This window comes from Melanerpes formicivorus, unplaced genomic scaffold (genome assembly GCF_026170545.1).
Source record: "Melanerpes formicivorus ecotype bairdi unplaced genomic scaffold, bMelFor1.0.p_v2 SCAF_178, whole genome shotgun sequence".
Classification (NCBI taxonomy): domain Eukaryota; kingdom Metazoa; phylum Chordata; class Aves; order Piciformes; family Picidae; genus Melanerpes; species Melanerpes formicivorus.
Genome location: NW_027142530.1, coordinates 177,253 through 197,658, shown reverse-complemented (window position 1 = coordinate 197,658; position 20,406 = coordinate 177,253). Strand labels below are relative to the sequence as shown.

General features: G+C 48.4%; 2 protein-coding genes across 2 annotated transcripts in view; both read right to left on the bottom strand.

The window, feature by feature from the left end:
• Nucleotides 1-20,406, bottom strand: part of LOC137457418 (zinc finger protein 208-like) — a gene marked incomplete at its 5' end in the record, with an annotated part of 316,357 nt that overhangs the window by 188,508 nt on the left and 107,443 nt on the right.
• On the bottom strand, nt 5,177-6,093 carry LOC137457410 (olfactory receptor 14A16-like; the record flags this gene model as incomplete). The annotated part of the gene is made up of 1 exon (XM_068169306.1): nt 5,177-6,093. A coding segment is annotated over exon 1 (909 nt), but the record flags the coding sequence as incomplete, so codon positions are not given.

The following is a 20,406-nucleotide window of genomic DNA, read 5'->3' as shown; positions in this document are numbered from 1 at the left end:
CCCAACCACCTCCCTACACAACCCATTCCAGGGCTTCACCACTCTCATGGGGAAGAACCTCCTCCTCACATCCAGCCTGAATCTCCCCACCTCCAGCTTCATTCCATTCCCCCTAGTCCTATCACTACCTGAGATCCTGAGAAGTCCCTCCCCAGCCTTCCTGTAGGCCCCCTTCAGATACTGGAAGGCCACAATTAGGTCACCTTGGAGCCTTCTCTTCTCCAGCCTGAACAGCCCCAACTCCTTCAGTCTGTCCTCATAGGAGAGGTGCTCCAGCCCTCTGATCATCCTCATGGCCCTTCTCTGGACACGTCATCTGATCTGGGGCAACGGATCCAGCTGTGTCCCTTCCCAAGACCTTGCCCAGGCCTCAGCACACTCTTGGGGGAGGGAAATGTTGGCAAAGCAGAGCCTGGGTGCTGGTTCAGCAGCAGCCAAAACACTGCTGTGGTATCAACACCCAGCTAGAGCCCTGCAAAACAGCACTAGAAAGATGCTCTGGGCAGAATGAACTCCAGCTCAGCCAAACCCTATCCACTCTCATTCCCCTGGCTGTCCAGTAACAAAGACAAACAGATAGTGGCAGCTCACAGCTGACGGGGGGACACTGAACAGCACCACTGCACCTCGAACCCACAGTGTGCCAAACACTGGAGAGCAGATGAGAACAGGACAGAGTGTGGTCATGGAGGAACACTCCCATCTCCCAGAGACTATTCACAGGGGCAGTCCAGGCACTAAAGCCAGAGCCCTGGAGCTCTCCTGAATCACAGCAGTTGTGTCCAGCATCTCCCCCACTCACACATTCCCCAGGCACAACCTGCACCAAGGTCCAGCACCAAGTCAGACTTCTCCAGGCTCAGTTCTTGTGCCCAAAGAATGCCAAAGCTTTGTGAGGGTTTGCTTTGAACTCCAGCAGAAGGAAACCAAACTCCAGGCAGCCTCTCTGCCAGCTACCTCTCCACCTCTCTGTGTTAGGACAGACACCTTTGCTGTCACCAGGGTCAAGGTTTCTATCTAGCACTGGACCCAGCCAGCTCTGTCCCTGTGTCTGTGTGCTTGGTGCTTCTCTCCAGGCACAGCCATAGAAATAGATTTGAATTCAGGATCCCTTGCAGTCAGTCAGGGTCAGCCTTGTCCTTATCCACTCTGTCATTCAGAGGCTCTTGGATTAGAACACATTCTGCTGAATCACCTTGTAAGCCCCAGGTGGGCAGTGACAGCAATGGGGAGGTTGGGGAGGGTGAGGAGCAAAGTTGTCCACCCAATGACAGCCCTGAAGGACAGATGTTCCTGCAAGTGCAGATGTCCTGCTGAGACAGCCTGGGTCAGTGTCACTTGGGGAATTATCATCTCTGCTCTAAACTGAAATGGAGTAAAATATTTTATCTTTGACATACAAAATTGAGCTTTGTGAGGTGCACTTTGAAATCCTGAAGAAGATTGCAGAGACACAAACATCTCCTGAGGGCACTTGGGACTCATTGCAGGAACCTCAGGTACTGAGAGAAGACTGAAGAAACTTCTTCAGAAGTCAGAAGGAAAACACAAAGTACCTTGAAGCACTGATTGGCCCCACTGAGGCTCATTACCAACAAAGCCTCCCAAGGGCTCCTTAGAGCAGCTCAGTGGAGGCCATGATTGCAACAGACAAAGGCAAAGTGCAGGAGAGCAAACTCTGGGTTTGGTTTATGGAGCAGGAAGGCCAAACCCTGACCACAGTGCCTGGGCAGGCAGATCCTGTCCCTCATTTATGGGTCAAGGCTCCTCAGGTGCTGTGGGGTGTGGGATTTGTGATGCTGAGTGAAGGACAAGCGGATGAGAGTCCCCAGCCTTCCTGGGGCTGTTTAAGGAGGCTCTGAGGACCCCCTGGTGCCTTAGGAAGTCTCCTCACAGCACTTGGTGGTGGATGATTGCCACAGCCAAGAAGGCAAAGCCTTGGGTTCTCTTGATGACTTCCAGCCTTGCCAATGCCCACTGCCATCCCCACCACAGGTTGTCCTACACTGTCCCCCACCTGGGTTTGGTTTCTGCAGCAGAAAGGCCAAACCCTGACCTCAGAGCCTGGCAGTCAATTGCAGAGTCTCAAGCTAAAATTTCACTTCCCTGGCCTTGGTGGTAGAGGCAACTGCCATAGACAGAAGGAGAAAGACCTCAGTGCTGTTGAGCTTTCAGCCTTGCAGGTAGTGCTACACTGCCCCATGCCTGCAGCTCTTTCCCTTCATGCTCTTGACACCCGTCTTGCTTTCCTTGCAGCTCTCACCATGACATTTCTGTACCCTCCTGTGGCAATGCCAGCGATGAGCAGTGTGAGCAATCTGGCAGTGTAGGCCTAGAGCCTGACATGGTGATATGCCATGCTCAGCACAAGTGCAGAAGTGGCTAGCAATGTAGTAAAACAGTGCTGTGCCTGCAGCATGTAACTAAAGCAGGGCACTGGTAGCTATAAACACAGAGAATTATCTGGGAATAACAGGACACATGCCTGCATCAACAACCTCGTGTGCCAATAATCTATAACAGTACAATGTGTGGTCACTCGTAGGGAACCAATGAAGCGATGCCAACGATGCTCTCTGAGTCTATATAAGCTGTAGAAGTTCCCTTAATAAATGAACAATACTAGATCATACTGCTCATCTGTATTGACTCCATTCTATGTCACTGTGACCATTTGAGGCTGTGCCTTTAAGAGAGGGACAGTGCTGGGACACTCTGGCTGAATGTTTTGGAATAATAATAAAACCAATCAGATATTCTAAACAAATTTCATTGGTAGATTGGTAGAATGCAACTTTAAGTTTTGAGTTCAGTTGGAATCTTTCTCAGTTTTTCTCTGTCCTGCTTTTCCAGCCTGTCTGCTTCTGAGCAGCTGGAGTTCTGACCTTGGATAAAGATAAGCACTAATCCTACTAATAGGCCTACTAAAATTCTTCTCTCTTAATAACTGCCTTTTTCTCTCTTTCTAACCCTTTTTGGGAAAAAAGGGAGGGAGGGGGAGAGAGTGGGGTACAGGAGGGGAACCCTTCTCTGTCCGGAGGAGGGAATTTCGTTCCTGTATTCTTTTTTTTTCCCTTGCTGTATATTTCTGTATATATATTGTAAATACTGTATATATTGTGTATATTTAACCTGCCTTTCCACATTGCTTGTAAAATATAGCATTCCTTCCGCTTCTCTGGCTGAGTTAGCTGTGGTTTTTTTCCTCTTTGTGGGGGAGAGAAAGCTAGGCCTTCTCTCTCAACCCACTACAGTCACCGACAGCTTGGAAGGTTCAGAGTGGAGATGAGGCCAAAGAAATGTCCCTCCGAGGGCAGAGCTGCTATGCATGAGGCCATCCAGAGGTGTCAGGAAATGGCAGGGAGAGCTGAGACAGCTCAGGGAAGGGATGGAAATGGCAGGGGGAGAGCTGGGTGGGTGCAACCATTTTAGGCTGTGCCTTTAAGAAAGGGACAGTGCTGGAACCCTCTGGCTGAATATTTTGAAAACATTCAGATATTCTACATTAATTTCATTGGTAGATTGGTAGAATGCAACTTTAAGTTTCAGTTCTGCTTGAGTCTCTCCATCAGTTCCAGTCTGTTCTGTCTCTTCAGCCTGTCTGCTTCTGAGCAACAGTGGCAGGACCTGTTAACCTTGAGATAAGAAAACTAATCCTTGCATGCGCTTTTGAGCCTAACAAGAATTTCCTCCTTAATAATTACCTTTTCTCCCTCTCTAACCCTCTTGGGAAAAAAGGGAGGTAGGGGGAGAGAGGGGGTACAGGGGGGGAACCCTTCTCTGTCCAGAGGAGGGAGTTTTGTTCTGTATTACTTTCTTTGCTGTGTATTTCTGTATATATTGTAAATACTGTATATTGTGTATATATAACCTGCATTTCATCCTGCTTGTAAATACAGATTTAATTCGTCTTGCTTCTCCGACTGAGTCAGCTGTGGTTTCTGTCTTTGTGGGGGAGGGAGAACTGAACCTTCTCTCACCACCACAGGGTTAAAAAGATCAAATTTGTAATGGGATAAGGGCCAGAATGTACTACAATGGGGCCAGGGGATCCCAACTGTGCTAGATCAGGGTCTGTACTGGAAGGGAACCAAGGGATTAAGTTTAGAATAAGCCTTGCCCAGTTTATACTGGTAGGAGATAAGGGCATCCAGTTCATAGTGGGACAAGGCCTAAGGTGTACTTGGAGGGGTAAAAGGGAGCTGGTTTAGACTGGGACAGGGCCCACACTGTACTGGGAGGGCATTAGGTGTCCAAACTGTACTGGAATGGATGCAGTCAGTCCTGGGGGAAGCCAGGGAATGCCTTTTGTACTGGGATGGGACCCACACTGTAGTGGGAGAGGGCAAGACAATCCAGTTTATTCTGGAAGGAGGCCACAGCTATGCTGGGAAGAGTTCAGGGTATGTAGTTTTTACTGGGAAGGGGCACAGTCTGTACTGGGAAGGTGGTCATGTTACTGACTTTGCAGTTGGAGAGATTCATTTGATACTGGAACCTATGCAGGGCTTCCAGTTTATTCTGGGATGAGTCTCACACTGTACTGGGATGGGATCAGGAAAATTAGTTTATACTGGGACAAGGACAAGTTTGTATGTGGAAGGCTTAAAGGGACCCAGGTGAGGTGAGGCTCAGTTTCTAGAGGGATGGGATCAGGGTATCCAGTTTGTACTGTGATGTGGCCATTCTGGACTGGGAGGGTCAGAGTATGAAATTTATGCTGGGACAGGTGGAGCTGATATGGGAGAGAATCAGGATCAGTTTGTACTGGGGTGAGGAGCAAGTTTGACAAGAAGGTGTTCAGGAGATCAAATTGGCAAAGGAAGGTGCCAGCCTATATTAGGAGGGGACCAGGGGTCCAGGGAGTGCAGGTGTTCCCTGGCAGTGAGGCTGTGCTGGGACTCTTTTCTATGCCAACTCTGCATGCAGGAATTGTCCCTAAAGCTCTGGGAAAGGTCCTTCATTTTGTTTAACCAAAGAAGGAGCAGAGGTCCTGTTACATGAGTTCTCAAAGAGAAAAGCAAAGCAGATAGTGAATTAGAAAGGTGATGACAAAGAGGAAAAATCCACCCCTACCACCAAAAGATATAGAAGCCAGGCTGGGCCTGCACTGAGTGACATCAGAACTGCTCTGCAGGAGAAGACAAAGAGTTTATTGCTTCTGAAAGCATCCAGGGATCAGTTTGCTCAGGGCAGCCTTGATCTCCTGGCTCCTCAGGCTGTAGATGAGAGGGTTCACTGCTGGAGGCAACACTGAGTATAGAACTGACAAAACCAGGTTGCAGGATGTAGAGGAGATGGAAGGGGTCTTCAGGTAAGAAAAGATACCAGTGCTGACAAACAGTGAGACAACAGTCAGGTGAGGGAGGCAGGTGGCAAAGGCTTTGTGGCGTCCCTGCTGAGAGGGGATCCTCAGCACTGCCCTGAAGATCTGCACATAGGACACCACAATGAACACAAAACAAACAAACACAAAACAGCCACTGGCCACAAGAAGCCAAAGTTCTCTGAGGTAGGACGTGGAGCAGGAGAGTTTGAGGATCTCGGGCACTTCACAGAAGAACTGCTCCACAGTATTGCCCTGGCAGAGGGGCAGGGAAAATGTATTGGCTGTGTGCAGCAGAGCGTAGAAGAAACAAGTACCCCAGGCAGCTGCTGCCATGTGAACACAAACTCTGCTGCCCAGGAGGGTCTCATAGTGCAGGGGTCTGCAGATGGCAACATAGCGATCGTAGGACATGGTGGTGAGGAGAGAAAACTCTGCTGAAATGAAAAAGAGAATGAGAAAGGCCTGAGCAATACATCCTGCATAGGAGATGTCCCTGGTGTCCCAAAGGGAATTGGCCATGGATTTGGGAACAGTGGTGGAGATGGCACCCAGGTCAAGGAGGGCAAGGTTGAGGAGGAAGAAGTACATGGGGGTGTGGAGGTGGTGGTCCCAGGCTATGGTGGTGATGATGAGGCCATTGCCCAGCAGGGCAGCCAGGTAGATGGCCAGGAAGAGGCAGAAGTGCAGGAGCTGCAGCTGCCTTGTGCCTGGGAATGGCAGGAGGAGGAAGTGGGTGATGGAGCTGCTGTTGGCCATCTGCTGCCTCTGGCCATGGAGACCTGTCCAAGGAGGGAAAGGCAGTGACAAGTTAGGGCACACTTCTCTCAGCCTCATTGTAACCCCTGTCCCTGAGCTGCATGAGGAATGGATCAGCTCATTTCCCATCACTACCAACCAGGGATGGTTCATCACAGCTTTAAACACAGCAGGGACCCAGAATTGCCATGAAGATTCCTCTGGTGTCAGAACAGAAAGTGACCAACAGCCCAATCCCAGGGAATGAGAGTCCCATGGAGAGGTAGAGAAACAGGGAACAGCTCTGCAGTGCTGCAGAGACAGTGAAGGGAAGAGAGAAAGGCAGAGGGGATGGGGGTGAAGCCTTCTCCTTCCCCAGCTCTGCTCACTGCTGCTCACAGGATGGAGCTGAAGAGCTTTTGTCCTCCTTTTGTGTGCACACTCCAGGAGCCTTCAGATGAATGTCAGCTGCCAAGGTTGTGACTCCTGACCTGGAGTCCCTAGCTTTGAGGGCACTGCTGGGCCTCTGCTGGGTAGAAGAGGAGAGCAAAAGGTTGCATTAGGAAATGTGTCTGCAGTGCAGAGAATGGCACAGAGGTTCCTGATCCCCCTTGCCAGGGCATCTCTGACAGAAGATCCCTCTCCGCCTGCAGCCCATGTCCCTGCTGCTGGCAGCTGTCCCTGCCAGGAGCTGCTTCTCTGTTCCTAGCTTTCCTCCCTGTCCCTGCTGACAGAGCCCATCCCACCTCCTGTGTGCTGAGCTCTGCCCTTCAGACCCCTCCCAGCAGCAGGACACTGCCCAGGGGCAGCTCTGGGTGTGCAGGGGCTCAGGAAAAGCTCAGACAAAGGCTGATGAGACCTCAGATTCTTATGAACAGCAGTGAAATTCTAGTCTCACACTGCCCTCCCAGCACACCAAGGGGATCAACATTCAAAGCCAAGACTCCTTCCCTTCCAGCAAAATGCTGCCTTGATGCTCTTATGGAAAACCCCCTCAGAAATGCCCAGAGGTGAGCCAGGACTGTGAGCAGCTCTGGCCAGCACAGTTCTCTCCCCACAGCAGAAGGACCCTGCCCTGCCCTGCTGTGCCAGGGCTGTCTCCTGCCACTCACAGCTTCTCCCCACAACACTGTGTGGAGCTCCCTGGGCAGCCTCAGTGCTGACCCTGGCAGGCAGCACAGTCCCTGCCCCAGCACACAGCCCCTGGGCTGCAGGGACCCTGCTCTGAAGGACAGCCCTCACCACCCCTGCCTGCACCCCAGGGCTCCACAGCTCTTCAGAAAAGCCTGAAAAGAGCCTCTGGACAGGAAGATTTCCTTCCAGCCCCCACCAGCTGTGGCTGTGCCAGCTTTAGGAGATGCCTCCAGGAGCTGCACCTGCACTGCCCTGCCCCCACAGACTCACCGTGTCAGTGACTGCAGTGACTTCTCCTCCTGTCAGCTCTCAGTCACCCTCCTGGACACCTCCAAGCTCTCTTTGCCTTCTTCATCGTGCTGAGATCCACTGGCAGTGCCCTCAGCCCTGCTGTGCAGAGCAGAGGAGCTGCTCCTGGGCACAGCTGACACTATTCTCTGCTGCCTACTTTCCAGCAGCTCCCTCCAGCCATGGAGCTCAGCCCAGCTGAGCAGCAGAGGACCAACCCAAGGGCATTTTAATGACCCTCTGGTGGCTTTGGTGCCAGGTAAACATCAGAGACTGAGAGGGAGATGATGAAACCTCTCCAGAAGCTTAAGTCACTTTCAAACTCTGAAGTTTCTTCTCTTGTTGATGGGTCCCAGTGAGGACACTGCTGGGAAAGTGTCTGCAGGCTGTGGTTGGAGCAGAGAACTGGAGGCAGTGCTGAGAGGTCAGGACAAGCAGAGGAAGATGTCTCTGATGCTGAGCAAACCTGGAGGTGTTTCATTAATGCAAAGGGTCAAGCCCTGACCCCTGGCTCCTCCACTAGCAGATCCTGTCCCTCACTCACTCCTCAGGGGGATTCCTGGAGCAGTGAGATGTGAAGAGGACCAATGCCAAGGGCGGGATTATGTCACAACCCCTCCCAGGCTCCTGAGGCTGGACAAGGAGGCAATGAGGCCCCAGGGCTGCAAGGAGGAGTTGTCTCCTCAGAGGCATCAGTGGCACAGACCACAGCCAGAACCAAAGGCAGGAAGAGCTTGGCTCTGCCAGGAGCCTTTCAGCTCTTGCACAGCCCTCTGTCATCTGCCCCTCAGGCTGTCCTCTGCTGCTGCATCAGCTGAGCCTCTTTCCCTGCAGGCTGTAGTCACCCAGCCAGCTGCCCCACCTTGCTGGCACCTTCCTTTGCTGCTCTCTCTCCATCCTCCCTGGCTCTTCCTTGAAATTTCAAGTCTTGAGCTGGTCCAGGGTGCTGCTGAGTGACATCCTGCCCCACAGCACTGCCCTGGCAGTGACATTTCTTTCTCCTCATCTCCAGTCTGGACCTCCCCAGCTCCACTTTGTGGCTTTATTTCTTTCTCATTCTGCTCTTCACTAGTCAGGGAATCTTCACATGTCTCCAAGCACTCTCAAGCTACTCCTCTGCCTTCTCATTTTCCACAGCACTGGGCTCAGGGGCTTCAGCCACTACCTAGTGGTCATATGTCAGATGCCTCCAAATCCCTGCTCAAAGGACAGTGGCTTTAAGCTGAAAGAAGGCAGAGCTAGATCAGCCATAAGGAGGAAATATTTTGTGGTGAGGGTGGCAGGACACTGGAAAAGGTTACCCAGAGAAAGGGAGAAGAGAAGGTTCTGAGGAGACTTTGTTGTGGCCTTCCAGTATCTGAAAGGGGCTCCAAGAAAGCTGGGGAGGGACTTTTGAGGGTGTCAGGGAGTGATAGGATTGGAGGGGAATGGAACAAAACTAGAAATGGGTAGATTCAGATTGGATGCTAGGAAGAAGTTCTTCCCCATGTGGGTGGTGAGACACTGGCACAGGTTGCCCAGGGAGGTGGTGAAAGCCTCATCCCTAGAGGTTTTTAAGGCCTCCAGGGCTCTGAGCAACCTGCTCTAGTGTGAGGTGTCCCTGCCCATGGCAGGGGGTTGGAGCTGGCTGATCCTTGTGGTCCCTTCCAACCCTAACAATTCTGTGATTCCTCATCCCTTGAAGTGTCCAGGATCAGGAACTCTGAGCAACCTAAACTGGTGGAAGATGTCCATCCTCATGGTCATGGGTTTGGATTAGTTGCTCTTTTAGGTCCCTTCCATCCAGGATTCTTTAACTCTAATATCCACAAGTCCTTCTCCACAGGGCTACAGATACCTACAGACACCATGGAGGTGTTTTCACCTCCCTTAGTCCCCAACAGCCTGACAACAAAGAAAGAGTTGCCATGTTTAGGACATCAATGGCCAGGGCTTTGGAGAAACAAGTCAGAGCCCAAGTTCACCTCACTCAGAACAGGAAAGCTGCAGTGAGTTCGACTGAAGCAGGAGGATGATTTGACACAGTTAACGAAGCTGATGGACTTCAGCAAGGTGTAACAGAGATGCAAACAGGTTCAGTTTGGTGTCAAGGTTCACTCTGACACAGCATGGATGAAATACACAAAATTTTCTGGATTTGGGGTGGGATTAGAATGACTGTGACAGGAAAATCTCCTCGGGGCTGGGCTGGAATGATCTTGCAGGGAGATTGGGAGTGAAGGGGGTAAGAGAAGCTCTCCTGTTGAGTCACAGCATTCAGCATGGACCCTCCTCTGCAGAGAGAAGTGTAAGTGGGTTTAGACCCAATCCTAGTGCCAGACTTGGTTCCTGGTTTATGACTCAGAGTTTGGGTGCAGGGATTTCAGGGGCAGAGCTTTCCCAAGGCACTGTGGCTCCTGCAGAACTTGAAGGCAGCAGCAGCAGTTTAAAACTCCTTCAGCACTTCTGGAGAATCATGAACTCGGGCTGTGGGATTTTACAGCAGCACTGAAGTCAAACCCCAACAGCCCTGTGTCCTAGCTGTGCTGTGAGACCCCAGCCTGCCTTTTAATCAGGGCATTGGTCCTGAGGATAAGATATGGAACACTGCGCTGGGTTATGCTCATCCTGAAAGTAGGGGGGGAGGGGTTCTGAGAGCTCTTCCCTTCTGCAGGTGGGTTTTCTCCCCAGGAAACTGGGTTAGTCTGTTCCACTCCCCCTCCCTGTCCAAGCCTATAAAGGGGAGAGTACAGCAACCATTTGGGGCTCTTTTGCTTCTGCCTCACCAGGAAGAGAGCACTAAGAGAGTTGCTGCTGGCTTCCTGCTTCTCTGCCATGTGGTCAGGCCTGGTCTTTCTCCCTGCTGCATCCACGTTTCTTCAAAGGACTCATGGACTTGTTCCTTACCCTTGTGAACTCTTCCTGTTATTGATATATATATATATATATGTATATATGTCTATATATAGTGTAAAGAAAATCTTTACCTCTCTACTTTCAATCTGACTCCAAATTATTTCTCATTAGATTTATCTCCTCCCTTTTTTCCTTATCTCACTTTCTTTTTTTTTCCCATCCCTTCCCTTCCCTTCCCTTCCCTTCCCTTCCCTTCCCTTCCCTTCCCTTCCCTTCCCTTCCCTTCCCTTCCCTTCCCTTCCCTTCCCTTCCCTTCCCTTCCCTTCCCTTCCCTTCCCTTCCCTTCCCTTCCCTTCCCTTCCCTTCCCTTCCCTTCCCTTCCCTTCCCTTCCCTTCCCTTCCCTTCCCTTCCCTTCCCTTCCCTTCCCTTCTCTCTCCCTATTCTTTCCCCTTCCCTTTTTCTCTCAAACAGGAAAGAAGAAGGGGGAGTGGGGGAGGGATTCTCAGCCTTGCCCCCATCTGAGTACTTAAATCCCAGTTAAGGCTCAAACCACCACACTGAAGCAGCTGATAACCAGACAAGGCCACAGGTTCCACCTTGGAGAGTGCTGCAATGCAAGCTGGGGCTCCCTGTGTGACTGCACACAGAGATGATGGAATGCATTGAGAGTTTTGTGGCTCTGCTGCTGGACAGCGCCCCCGAGGATGAGTGAGGCAGCAGTTCAGAGCCAGAAGAGCATGCATGCCCATCATAACTCTGGAACAGTGCTGACAGGAGTTGAATATGCTGTAGGCATGGCAGCTGGCTGAGGAACTGTGACCACCTCTGAGACTGGAAAGGCAATAAAGCTGCAAGGGTAACATAGGAGTTTGGAGCTCCCCCAGCTTTTGAGACCTTCAGAGCCTGGGAGATGTTGCTGGCAGCCATGGTGGTGACTTTCTCTTTGCTTTTGTTATTTCTTACTTTCCCTCCTTTTCTGTATTTCCTGCCCATGCAGGTGAAGCACAAGCCAGGTGCTTTTCTCAACCAGCTACTTGGTTCCTTCTTGGTTTCATTTGCAGGGTCTGTAAAAGAACCTCCTGCTCTGCAGATGTGGATCAGGATGCTAAGGCTAAATGGAGGGAGATGACCACTCCCCTGGTGTAGGTAACCCACACTGCTCCTAATGCAGCCCCAGATGTACCTGGCCTTGTTCATGGTGAGCATTCACTGGTGGCTCCTCTTGTACCCCTGGCAGTGCCCAGGTCCATGTCTTCAGGGTCCCTACTCAGCCAGTCAGGTCCCAGCCTACCCTGACAGGTGGGCTGCTGCTTCTCCCCAGGAAAGAAACAGGACAAGCTGCAGTGATCAGTTACAGGCACAGCCAGGGAAGTGACCTCTTTATGCAGGACCAGCTGCTTGATTCCCATTTCCCTCTCTTTTCCCATTCTTGTTCCCCCATAAACCACCCTGACCCCACTTTATCCCTTCCTTGCATCTTTTCCTAGACAGCCCATGGTAAGTCTTGCAAGCCCCAAAGACACTTTCTACCTTCCCATTACCGATCTCAGGCTGTTCAGGCATATTGTTCCCATCCTCCATTGGCCAGGCCATCATGGGAGCCTCTTCTACCGATATACTTGGGGAAACATTCACAATAGTTGAAAATGTCTTTGAATTGATACATTATTATTACTACTATTAAATAATAATAATAATAATAATAATAATAATAATAATAATAATAATAATAATAACAACACTGTAAAACCTTGGCAACTCATGGCCAAGACATAGTAATTATTTCTTTTTTGTGAAGGTGTTGGGGACCAGGTCAGAAGAGAACAGCCCCATGGTGCATGTAACTCTCTGCAGTCCCATGGAGAACAAGCTTGGGATATTAGGATCAATGAATCATGGAATGGTTTGGAAGGGATGGAAAAGAGCTCTAGTTCAGCCATCCAGCCATGGCAGGGATATCTTGCACTAATTCAGGTTGAATAAGCATCCTGACCTTGGACAATTCCAGGGATGGGATCTCCCCTTCTCTGGGCAACCTGTTCCAGTGCCCTCTACCTTCACTGTAAAATATTTCTTCCTTATATCCAATCTCAGCCTCCCCTGTTTCAGTTCAAAGCCACTGCTCTTTGACCAGACACTACAGCACTTGCTAAAACTTCTCTTTCTTAGCCTGTGACCACTGCATTTCCATATGCAAACACCTTGGAGAGTGCCCAGAGGTCTCCCAAGATGGGAGCAAACGATAGAGCTGAAGGCCATGGGTTCAGTGGTGTGGAAACTGAGGACAGTAGAGAGGCAGCCTGAGAGTGTGTGAGGAGTGCTTTGAAACTACTTCACAGTGACCAACTGCAAGAGCAAGAAACAAAGCCATGAGATGCACCTGGGCAGGTCCAGACTGGATATGAAGAGAAAGAAATGTCATTGCCAGGACAGTGCTGTGGGGCAAGACATTCCCCAGCAGGAGCCTGGAGCACTCCAAGGCTTGAAGTTTCAAGGAACAACCAGGGAGGATGGAGAGAGAGCAGCAAAGGAAGGTGCCAGCAATGTGGGGCAGCTGGGTAGGTGACTACAGCCTGCAGGGAAAGAGGCTCAGCTGATGCAGCAGCAGAGGAAAGCTTGTGGGGCAGATGACAGAGGGCTGTGGAAGAGCTGAAAGGCTCCTGGCAGAGCCAAGCTCTTCCTGCCTTTGGTTCTGGCTGTGGTCTGTGCCACTGATGCCCCTGAGGAGACAACTCCTCCTTCCAGCCCTGGGGCTTCATTGCCTCCTTGATTGTTTCCTTGTCCTTCCTTAGGAGGCTGAAAGGGATTGTGCCATAGTCCTGCCCTTGGCATTGGTTCTGTCTGTATCTTAATGTGCCAAGAAGAGCTCTGAGGGGTGAGTGAGGGACAGGAGCTCCCTTACCAGCATCTGTGGGTCAGGGTTTGACCCTTTGTATTAATGGAAACACCTCCAGGTTTAGTCAGCATCAGAGACATCTTCCTCTGCTTGTCCTGACCTATCAGCACTGCCTCCACTTCTCTGCTCTAACCACAGCCTGGAGATACTTTCCCAATAGTGTCCCTGACTATTAACACTATGGGAAACTTCTGGATGCAATATTCCAGGTGTGGCCTCACCACAGCAGAGTAAAGGGGGAGGAGAATCTCCCTCTATCTGCTGGACAGCTTTCTCTGAATGCACCCCAGCATCCCATTGGCCTACTTGTGCACCAGGGCACATTGCTGTCCAATACAGAACTTGTTATCCACAAAGACTCTCAGGTCTCCTCTCCAGCAGATCACCTTCCAGCCTATACAGCTGCAGTTTATTCTTCCTTCCCAGATGCAGAACTGAGCAGGATCATTGGACAAGATGATGTGCAAGGATCTCTTCCACAAGTGTACAAGGACAGATACAACAGGTCCTCTGCTGAAGGCTTCTCCACTCAAACCCTTGGTAGGAAATCTCCCAGATGGATCTGGTGAAACTTTGATCTGCTCAGGCTCTGGCCACAAGGAGGCTGAGGGCTGAGTGTGCAATCTACTGCAAGAAGGGGGCCGCTTTAGCGACCAATTTGATCAGCGGATTCCACTTTATTGAGCATCAGACACATCTTATATACAGTTTGCTATAATTATGCCCACTTGGCAACATACTATTGGTTGCTCTCTAAAAGGTTACATCATTGTTTTCACAACTCTGTGGAATTCTTCCATCCGGCCTAATTGCTCTCTTTCCCAGATCTCGCCTCCTCCTTATCTTGCTTGCCTCCCATCTCAGGGGCAGCTGGACTTCAGCATACCAAGCAATCAGCACTTTCTCACATCTCCTCTCCGCCAGTATATTATCAACAGAGAATTCTTCAAGGCCTGAATTGCACAGGTGCTCCTGGGACCCATGTCCCCTCTTGTCCGACAACAATTCCCCCGTTTTTCTTTTGTGCAAGTAAGGCCTTGGAAGTTATTCTTTGAACACTTTGCATAATACAATTATAAACAAGTTTAACAATAATCAAAATGAGTACAATAATACCTAAGAACCTTAAAACTTACTACTATAATTAACAAACATATTTACATTAAGTCTGGGTATCCCTATCAGACACGTCTGAAAAAGTTCAATCAATTCATTATTACCTGTTATGTTGCATCTTTATTTTCTCTAGGATGGTCAAAAATCATAATTTGTTTAATGGTAGCAAGATTTCTTTAATCTGTAAAGGTAGATCTGGCCAGGCTCTAGCTTCACAGACAGAAAACTTGCAGGCAATCAGCAAGAGCAAAAGAGCTTCATTGCTTTGCCCAATATAAAATTACCCATAATAATGTGTTTTTGGTCATCCTAGTAATACTGATCTCTTATTGGTACCAACTTCACCCAAAAAGCAACCTTACAATAGTTTTCTTCATCTTATATAGTTTCATCATCTATATAAGCAAACTTATGCTAAATAGAAGGGAGGCATATGATAGTCTTAGAATAGGTGGTCAAATCCCTTCTCCCTACATTCAGTGTGGTAAGGGTCAAAGCATCCACTTTCACACATGCTCAATTGTGCAGGCTTCTTATCTGAAGAAAACAAATTCCCAGTTCTGAATGTTTATCTTTAAGACAGCTCCTTCTCAGCCGTGGTGTCTCCAATTAACCAGACAGTGTCCTTGCAAGTATGCAAGAGAGGTTTCTTTCTCTTTACCCTCTAAACAGGCCTCACAAGATCCTGACCCTTAATCCCAGTGCACTCTAAGTCTTACAATTTTAACACAAATCACCAGTATATTCATCACAATTCCCCCCTTTTTTTTTTTTTTTGTCACCATTGATTTGTGTTAAAATTTCCAGATATTTCAGAACCTTCTTAATTGGATCATAATTAAGTTCATCTGTTCTGATCACATTCTGATCATAATTCTCTACTTGTAACTCATTGACATGAGCAATCTTACTTAAAGGTCTTAGTATTTTGTAACAACAATTGCAGAGTATTATGCATAGCAATATTACAATTGTTCCAACAATATTACAAACAAATGTTGAAGCCAATTTAGATCTGGTAACCAGAAAGTTAATTTATCCCATATTTCTTTAAATCCACAAGAAGTATCATCTAAAGAAATCTGATGTAATATCTGATTGTGGTTTACAATCGCCTGTAAATCTGTTTCCACTCGTTTATCTAGATTAACATAACTACAACAACTTACATTTATGACTACACATACACCCTCTTCCTTAACATATAAAAAATCCAAAGCTAATCTATTCTGAGTAGATATTTTCGAGAGACTATTGATTTCAATTTGCTGCACTTTTATTGCATCTGTGCTTGCATTTACCATGATTTCAACTGTAGCAGAAAAATTTACCATTGCTTTTTCAAGTCCAAGTCTTTTCTCTCCGGTCTGATCAAGATTCCACACATGGGAACGTGGTTTTTGATTTTGATTGGACTACTTATGTACAAATAGGGTTAGGATCAAAATTAGGCTCCACCAGGTATATGTGAACTCTGCCTCCTCGGCCTGCTGGGGTGCAACCAGCAGCCGGGTGTATTTTCTTCTCGGCAGCAGTTACATTCTTCAGGAGCCCTACAGATTTTTTAACTCCTTAACCCACTTCAAAATTCCATTTGGAGTCTCTTCTCTATTTCCTTGGTTAGTTTGTTTACCATTTCCCATTGTGCTTTTGTTATTTCAATTCCTCTTCCTTCAAAATCTTACGTCTCTTACTTTTCCTTTTACTAATCCTTTTAATTATTCCTGAGATTTCCCAACTAAAATTTCTCTAGTCTTTATTTCCCACTTATGCCAATCCCTTTCAATAATTTTCCATGGGGATTTAAATCCTTTTTCTCACCACAAAATAGGTTTTCTGTATTTACCAGCCCAAACTGCCTATTTTCAAATTCAGCAGTCAGGACAAATTTTTTTTTTTTTTTTTTTTTTTTTTTTTTTTTTTTGATTGATGCTTTTGACCCCAGATTATCATAACAGTTATTGTGATCGATGTTCGACTTCATGGGAAATGCTGTTTCCTCTCAGTCTTGGTTCTTCTGCACATTAGTGAAGGAATAGTTGTTAAAATTAATACCTATTTACTACAAACCTTAACTTATGCTAATACCAAAAATCCTTAAAAGACTATGTTAAAATTAATCCATCAAATCAGTGTCTAAAAAGAAATAAAATTGTTACATTAACTAAAAAACACTTTCCAAAATTAAAACCTGTTTATACATTCCCTAACTATATTACATGGAGCTCCTTTGAAATGCCTAGGCAGACAACTAAGAAGGTTCGAACCAAAAGAAAATCTTACAATTTGAACTCTTAACTAAGTGCATACACCTTACTGCAATTACTATGTACTAAGTACTTATAAATACCAAATGCTTACTTATTCATTATGCTTATTAGAAAAACTTAACAAAACTCTAAATAACAAATCTCTGAAAGACGTTACAATCAGAAATGACAAAATGAGTACTGTTGCTTTAAATCAAAACAGAGTAGTGCGGCTAAAGCCGCTGCGGGGGAAAGGGGTGGGGGCTGCTGCCGTGGCAGCTGCTCCGCTGCTACTGTCGGTGCTGTCGGTGTCGGTGGTGCGTCAGCCGGTACCGCCTTGGTCGGAGCCGTCGGTATCCGCGGGGGCCGGCAGGGCTCGCGGGAGGAGTGCGGTGGCAGGAACGCTGTAACCGCGAGCCTCCAAGCGCTCCATTTTTTCTAAGAGGGGCCGTAAAGCAAAGTCGGCGCTGTTTGAATTCCTCGCTGCCGGTGTTATCTTCCGAGTCCGAGCCGTCGCTGGCGATGTCAGAGGAAGGTTCCCCGCTGTGTGCAAACGGCAGTGGTGACGGCTGGTAAACGCGGTGTGGTCGCCGCAAGATGTATCGGGGGCGGCCCCGGTCGATCGGTCGACAGTTCTCAGACACATCTTTCAGCTGCAACTCAGATACACCTGGCGCTGCATCTCGTCCTGACAAAGTTGCTCTAACTGCAGCAGCCATTCGCTGTTTCAGTTCGTAGGTTTTAACACAGTTCATGCATTCTCGCCACGACTCTTGCAGCTTTATAGCAGTTTTATCACCATCTATAACCAAGTCCCACAACTTGTTCCTGTATTCTCTCCAACAAGCTTCATCAAAATAACTATCTCCGCTAGGGAAATGCCCTAAAGCGGATCTATTGGCCAAAAGTCCAGGCATTACTTTAGATGATATCTCCGCCTTACGCTTTTCGATGACACTGTATTTCGTCTGATGACTGCTTATAGGGTCGGCCTTGCCCTTTCGAGTTTGTGCGCAAAGGTACTAAGGCTGCCATAACCTGTTGACTATGCTCAAGCTGTTTTGTCATTGTCATTGACAACACCTCAGCCTGTTTTTGTAATCCCTTATCAATCACCTCCGTCAGCATGGCCATCGGATTGCTTGGCAAGTCCTGAGCCCTCTGCAACAATTCGGCTACCGTCCATCTAGGATCTGCTGATGTAATAAGCTGTTGGCGTCTGCTGGTTCCCATTCTGCATTAAATACTGCCTTAAAATTGCCTCTCGGATACCTTCTCCTACGCTTGCTGCTCTAAGTGCGGCAAGCAACTTATCCACAAATTCACCAAGAGGTTCCTGTCTACCTTGCTTAATTCCCATATAGTGAGGATTTGCATTTCCATCCTTCTGCTTTTCAAAAGCCATCCTTACTATCTGGGCTGATGCTTGCAAAACAGGCGGCTGTAAAAGTGCCTGTAACTCTGGTCTCTCATACTGTCCCGTTCCACACAACTGATCTACTGTTACATCAAATAGTGGGTCGTTTTGCTGTCTTTGTACTCCAGCTGATTGTCTAGCTAGGTGTTCCCACTCATTCAAAAATGTCATAAATTGAGATGCTGTTAGGATCAGCTTCATAACATTATAAGAATCTCTAGGTAACATATTATAGTTCATATAAATAAAATCAATCATCTGTCTAGCTGGTTCAGATTGAACCCCAAACTGACTCGCAGTCTGTCGTAATTGAGATAACAATTTCCATGGCAATTGGGTTACATCAGCCTGAAAAACATTTTGCTCCCCAGGGACCTGTGTATACATTACTGGAAGAACTTGATGTGAAGCAGCCAGCCGGCTAAGCCCTTCCTGATCTCCTTCGGCTTTTAAGTGCTCTGCAACCTTTCGCCAATACTCTGTGTGCTTTCTTGCATGATCTTTAACACCACCTCCAGGATCTATCGCCCTGTTTGTCTTCTCTCCCTCACCTACTTTCTTGTCCTGTACAATTTGCTCAGCTAAACGAGACGGGGAAGGCTCCTCAGCAGAGTCCTGTGTTACAGATTGTAATTCGACTCTGCCACCTAACCCTTTTACACACGCAGCCTTCTCCTTTCTTAAATAATCCTGAACCTCTTCTGACAAAGGCAACCCAGCATGTGTAACACTTGCTCCATTTGGGTCCGTATAATCTAATCGTACCCTGGCTTGATAAGCTGCCATTTGCTCAGCACGATGCTGATCCAATGCTGTCATAACCATCTTCCACCATTTTCCACACTCCTTTGCTCGTTTTTCATCATCTAAGCCATGCAGCCACAAGTCTTGTCCAGACTTTTTCCACTGCAATTTTTCAAACACCTCATTTGGGTCCTTAAAATATCCTAACTCTCCTGCATAGCTTAACAGCGGCACCAACTCCTTTGTAAAATTTAACTTACACTGTCGCTTTTCTAAAAAGCATATAAATAAATCATACGCTGCCTGCCTATCCATGTCCGTATTTAAACGTTAATACCTGTGCGCACAGTCCTTGTTTAAGCAGTTTCCGGCTCTACAGCGTCTTCGGCTTCAAGGCTGTCTTCCCTTTTCTTGCAGCCTCCGGTACTGCTATCCCGGGCCGGCCGTCTTCTTGCCTCCCGGCTTACTGCGAATCTCCCAACGTCCCGAAGAACTTCTTAAACCCTAACGTTTGTCTTCATTAGGGTCCCGTGTTCGAGCGCCACTTACTGCAAGAAGGGGGCCGCTTTAGCGACCAATTTGATCAGCGGATTCCACTTTATTGAGCATCAGACACATCTTATATACAGTTTGCTATAATTATGCCCACTTGGCAACATACTATTGGTTGCTCTCTAAAAGGTTACATCATTGTTTTCACAACTCTGTGGAATTCTTCCATCCGGCCTAATTGCTCTCTTTCCCAGATCTCGCCTCCTCCTTATCTTGCTTGCCTCCCATCTCAGGGGCAGCTGGACTTCAGCATACCAAGCAATCAGCACTTTCTCACATCTCCTCTCCGCCAGTATATTATCAACAGAGAATTCTTCAAGGCCTGAATTGCACAGGTGCTCCTGGGACCCATGTCCCCTCTTGTCCGACAACACAATCCTGTGCTCAGTTGTGTCTCAGGAACTCACCATTCAGTAGGAAGCCAAGGACTGGGAAGGGGGAGGTGAGGCTACTTCTGCCTCCTGAGAGGATTGGCCAACAGCAGGAACACAGCTGGGAAAGGGACTGTGAGGTCAGTTGTGTCTGCAGGAGCTGATAATGCAGCCCTGGGTCCATGGCTGGCAGATGGGCACAGTGATCTGGGAGATGCCCTCTGCCAAAGGGCCTGGGCTGACTGCAGGAAGGGGCTGATGGGTTGGTTGCTGTGTCTCTGCTGCCTGAGTACCTGATGGGACAGCAGCAGGCACAGGGCTTGGTGCTGTCTAGCCAAGAAACTGCAAGGCCAGCAGCCTTGGGAGCTCCTGGTGAGGTAGGAAAGAGCAGGAGAGAGGAACACTGCTACATTGTGCAGCCTGGCAGGTGCAGACTGGCCATGAGGATCAAGAAACCTCTCCCAAAGGGTAGTGCTGTGGCCTGAGAAGATCTCCAGGAGGAGTCTGGGATCAGCCCTTCTCTTTGTGTCCCAAGGAGCAGAGTGTGAGTGTGGGCAGGTGTCAGTGAAGGCATGGAAAGGCCAAGGTGGGGAAGTGAGATGAGTGTCTGCAGCCTGCAGGGCAGGAGAAGCAGCTGTGAGACAGTGCAGGACAAAGCTGTGGGAGAGCTGGCAAAGGGCAATGGCAGTGGTGGGAGTGATGAAGAGAAGCCAAGGCTGTGCCCTCTTGACTCTGGCAA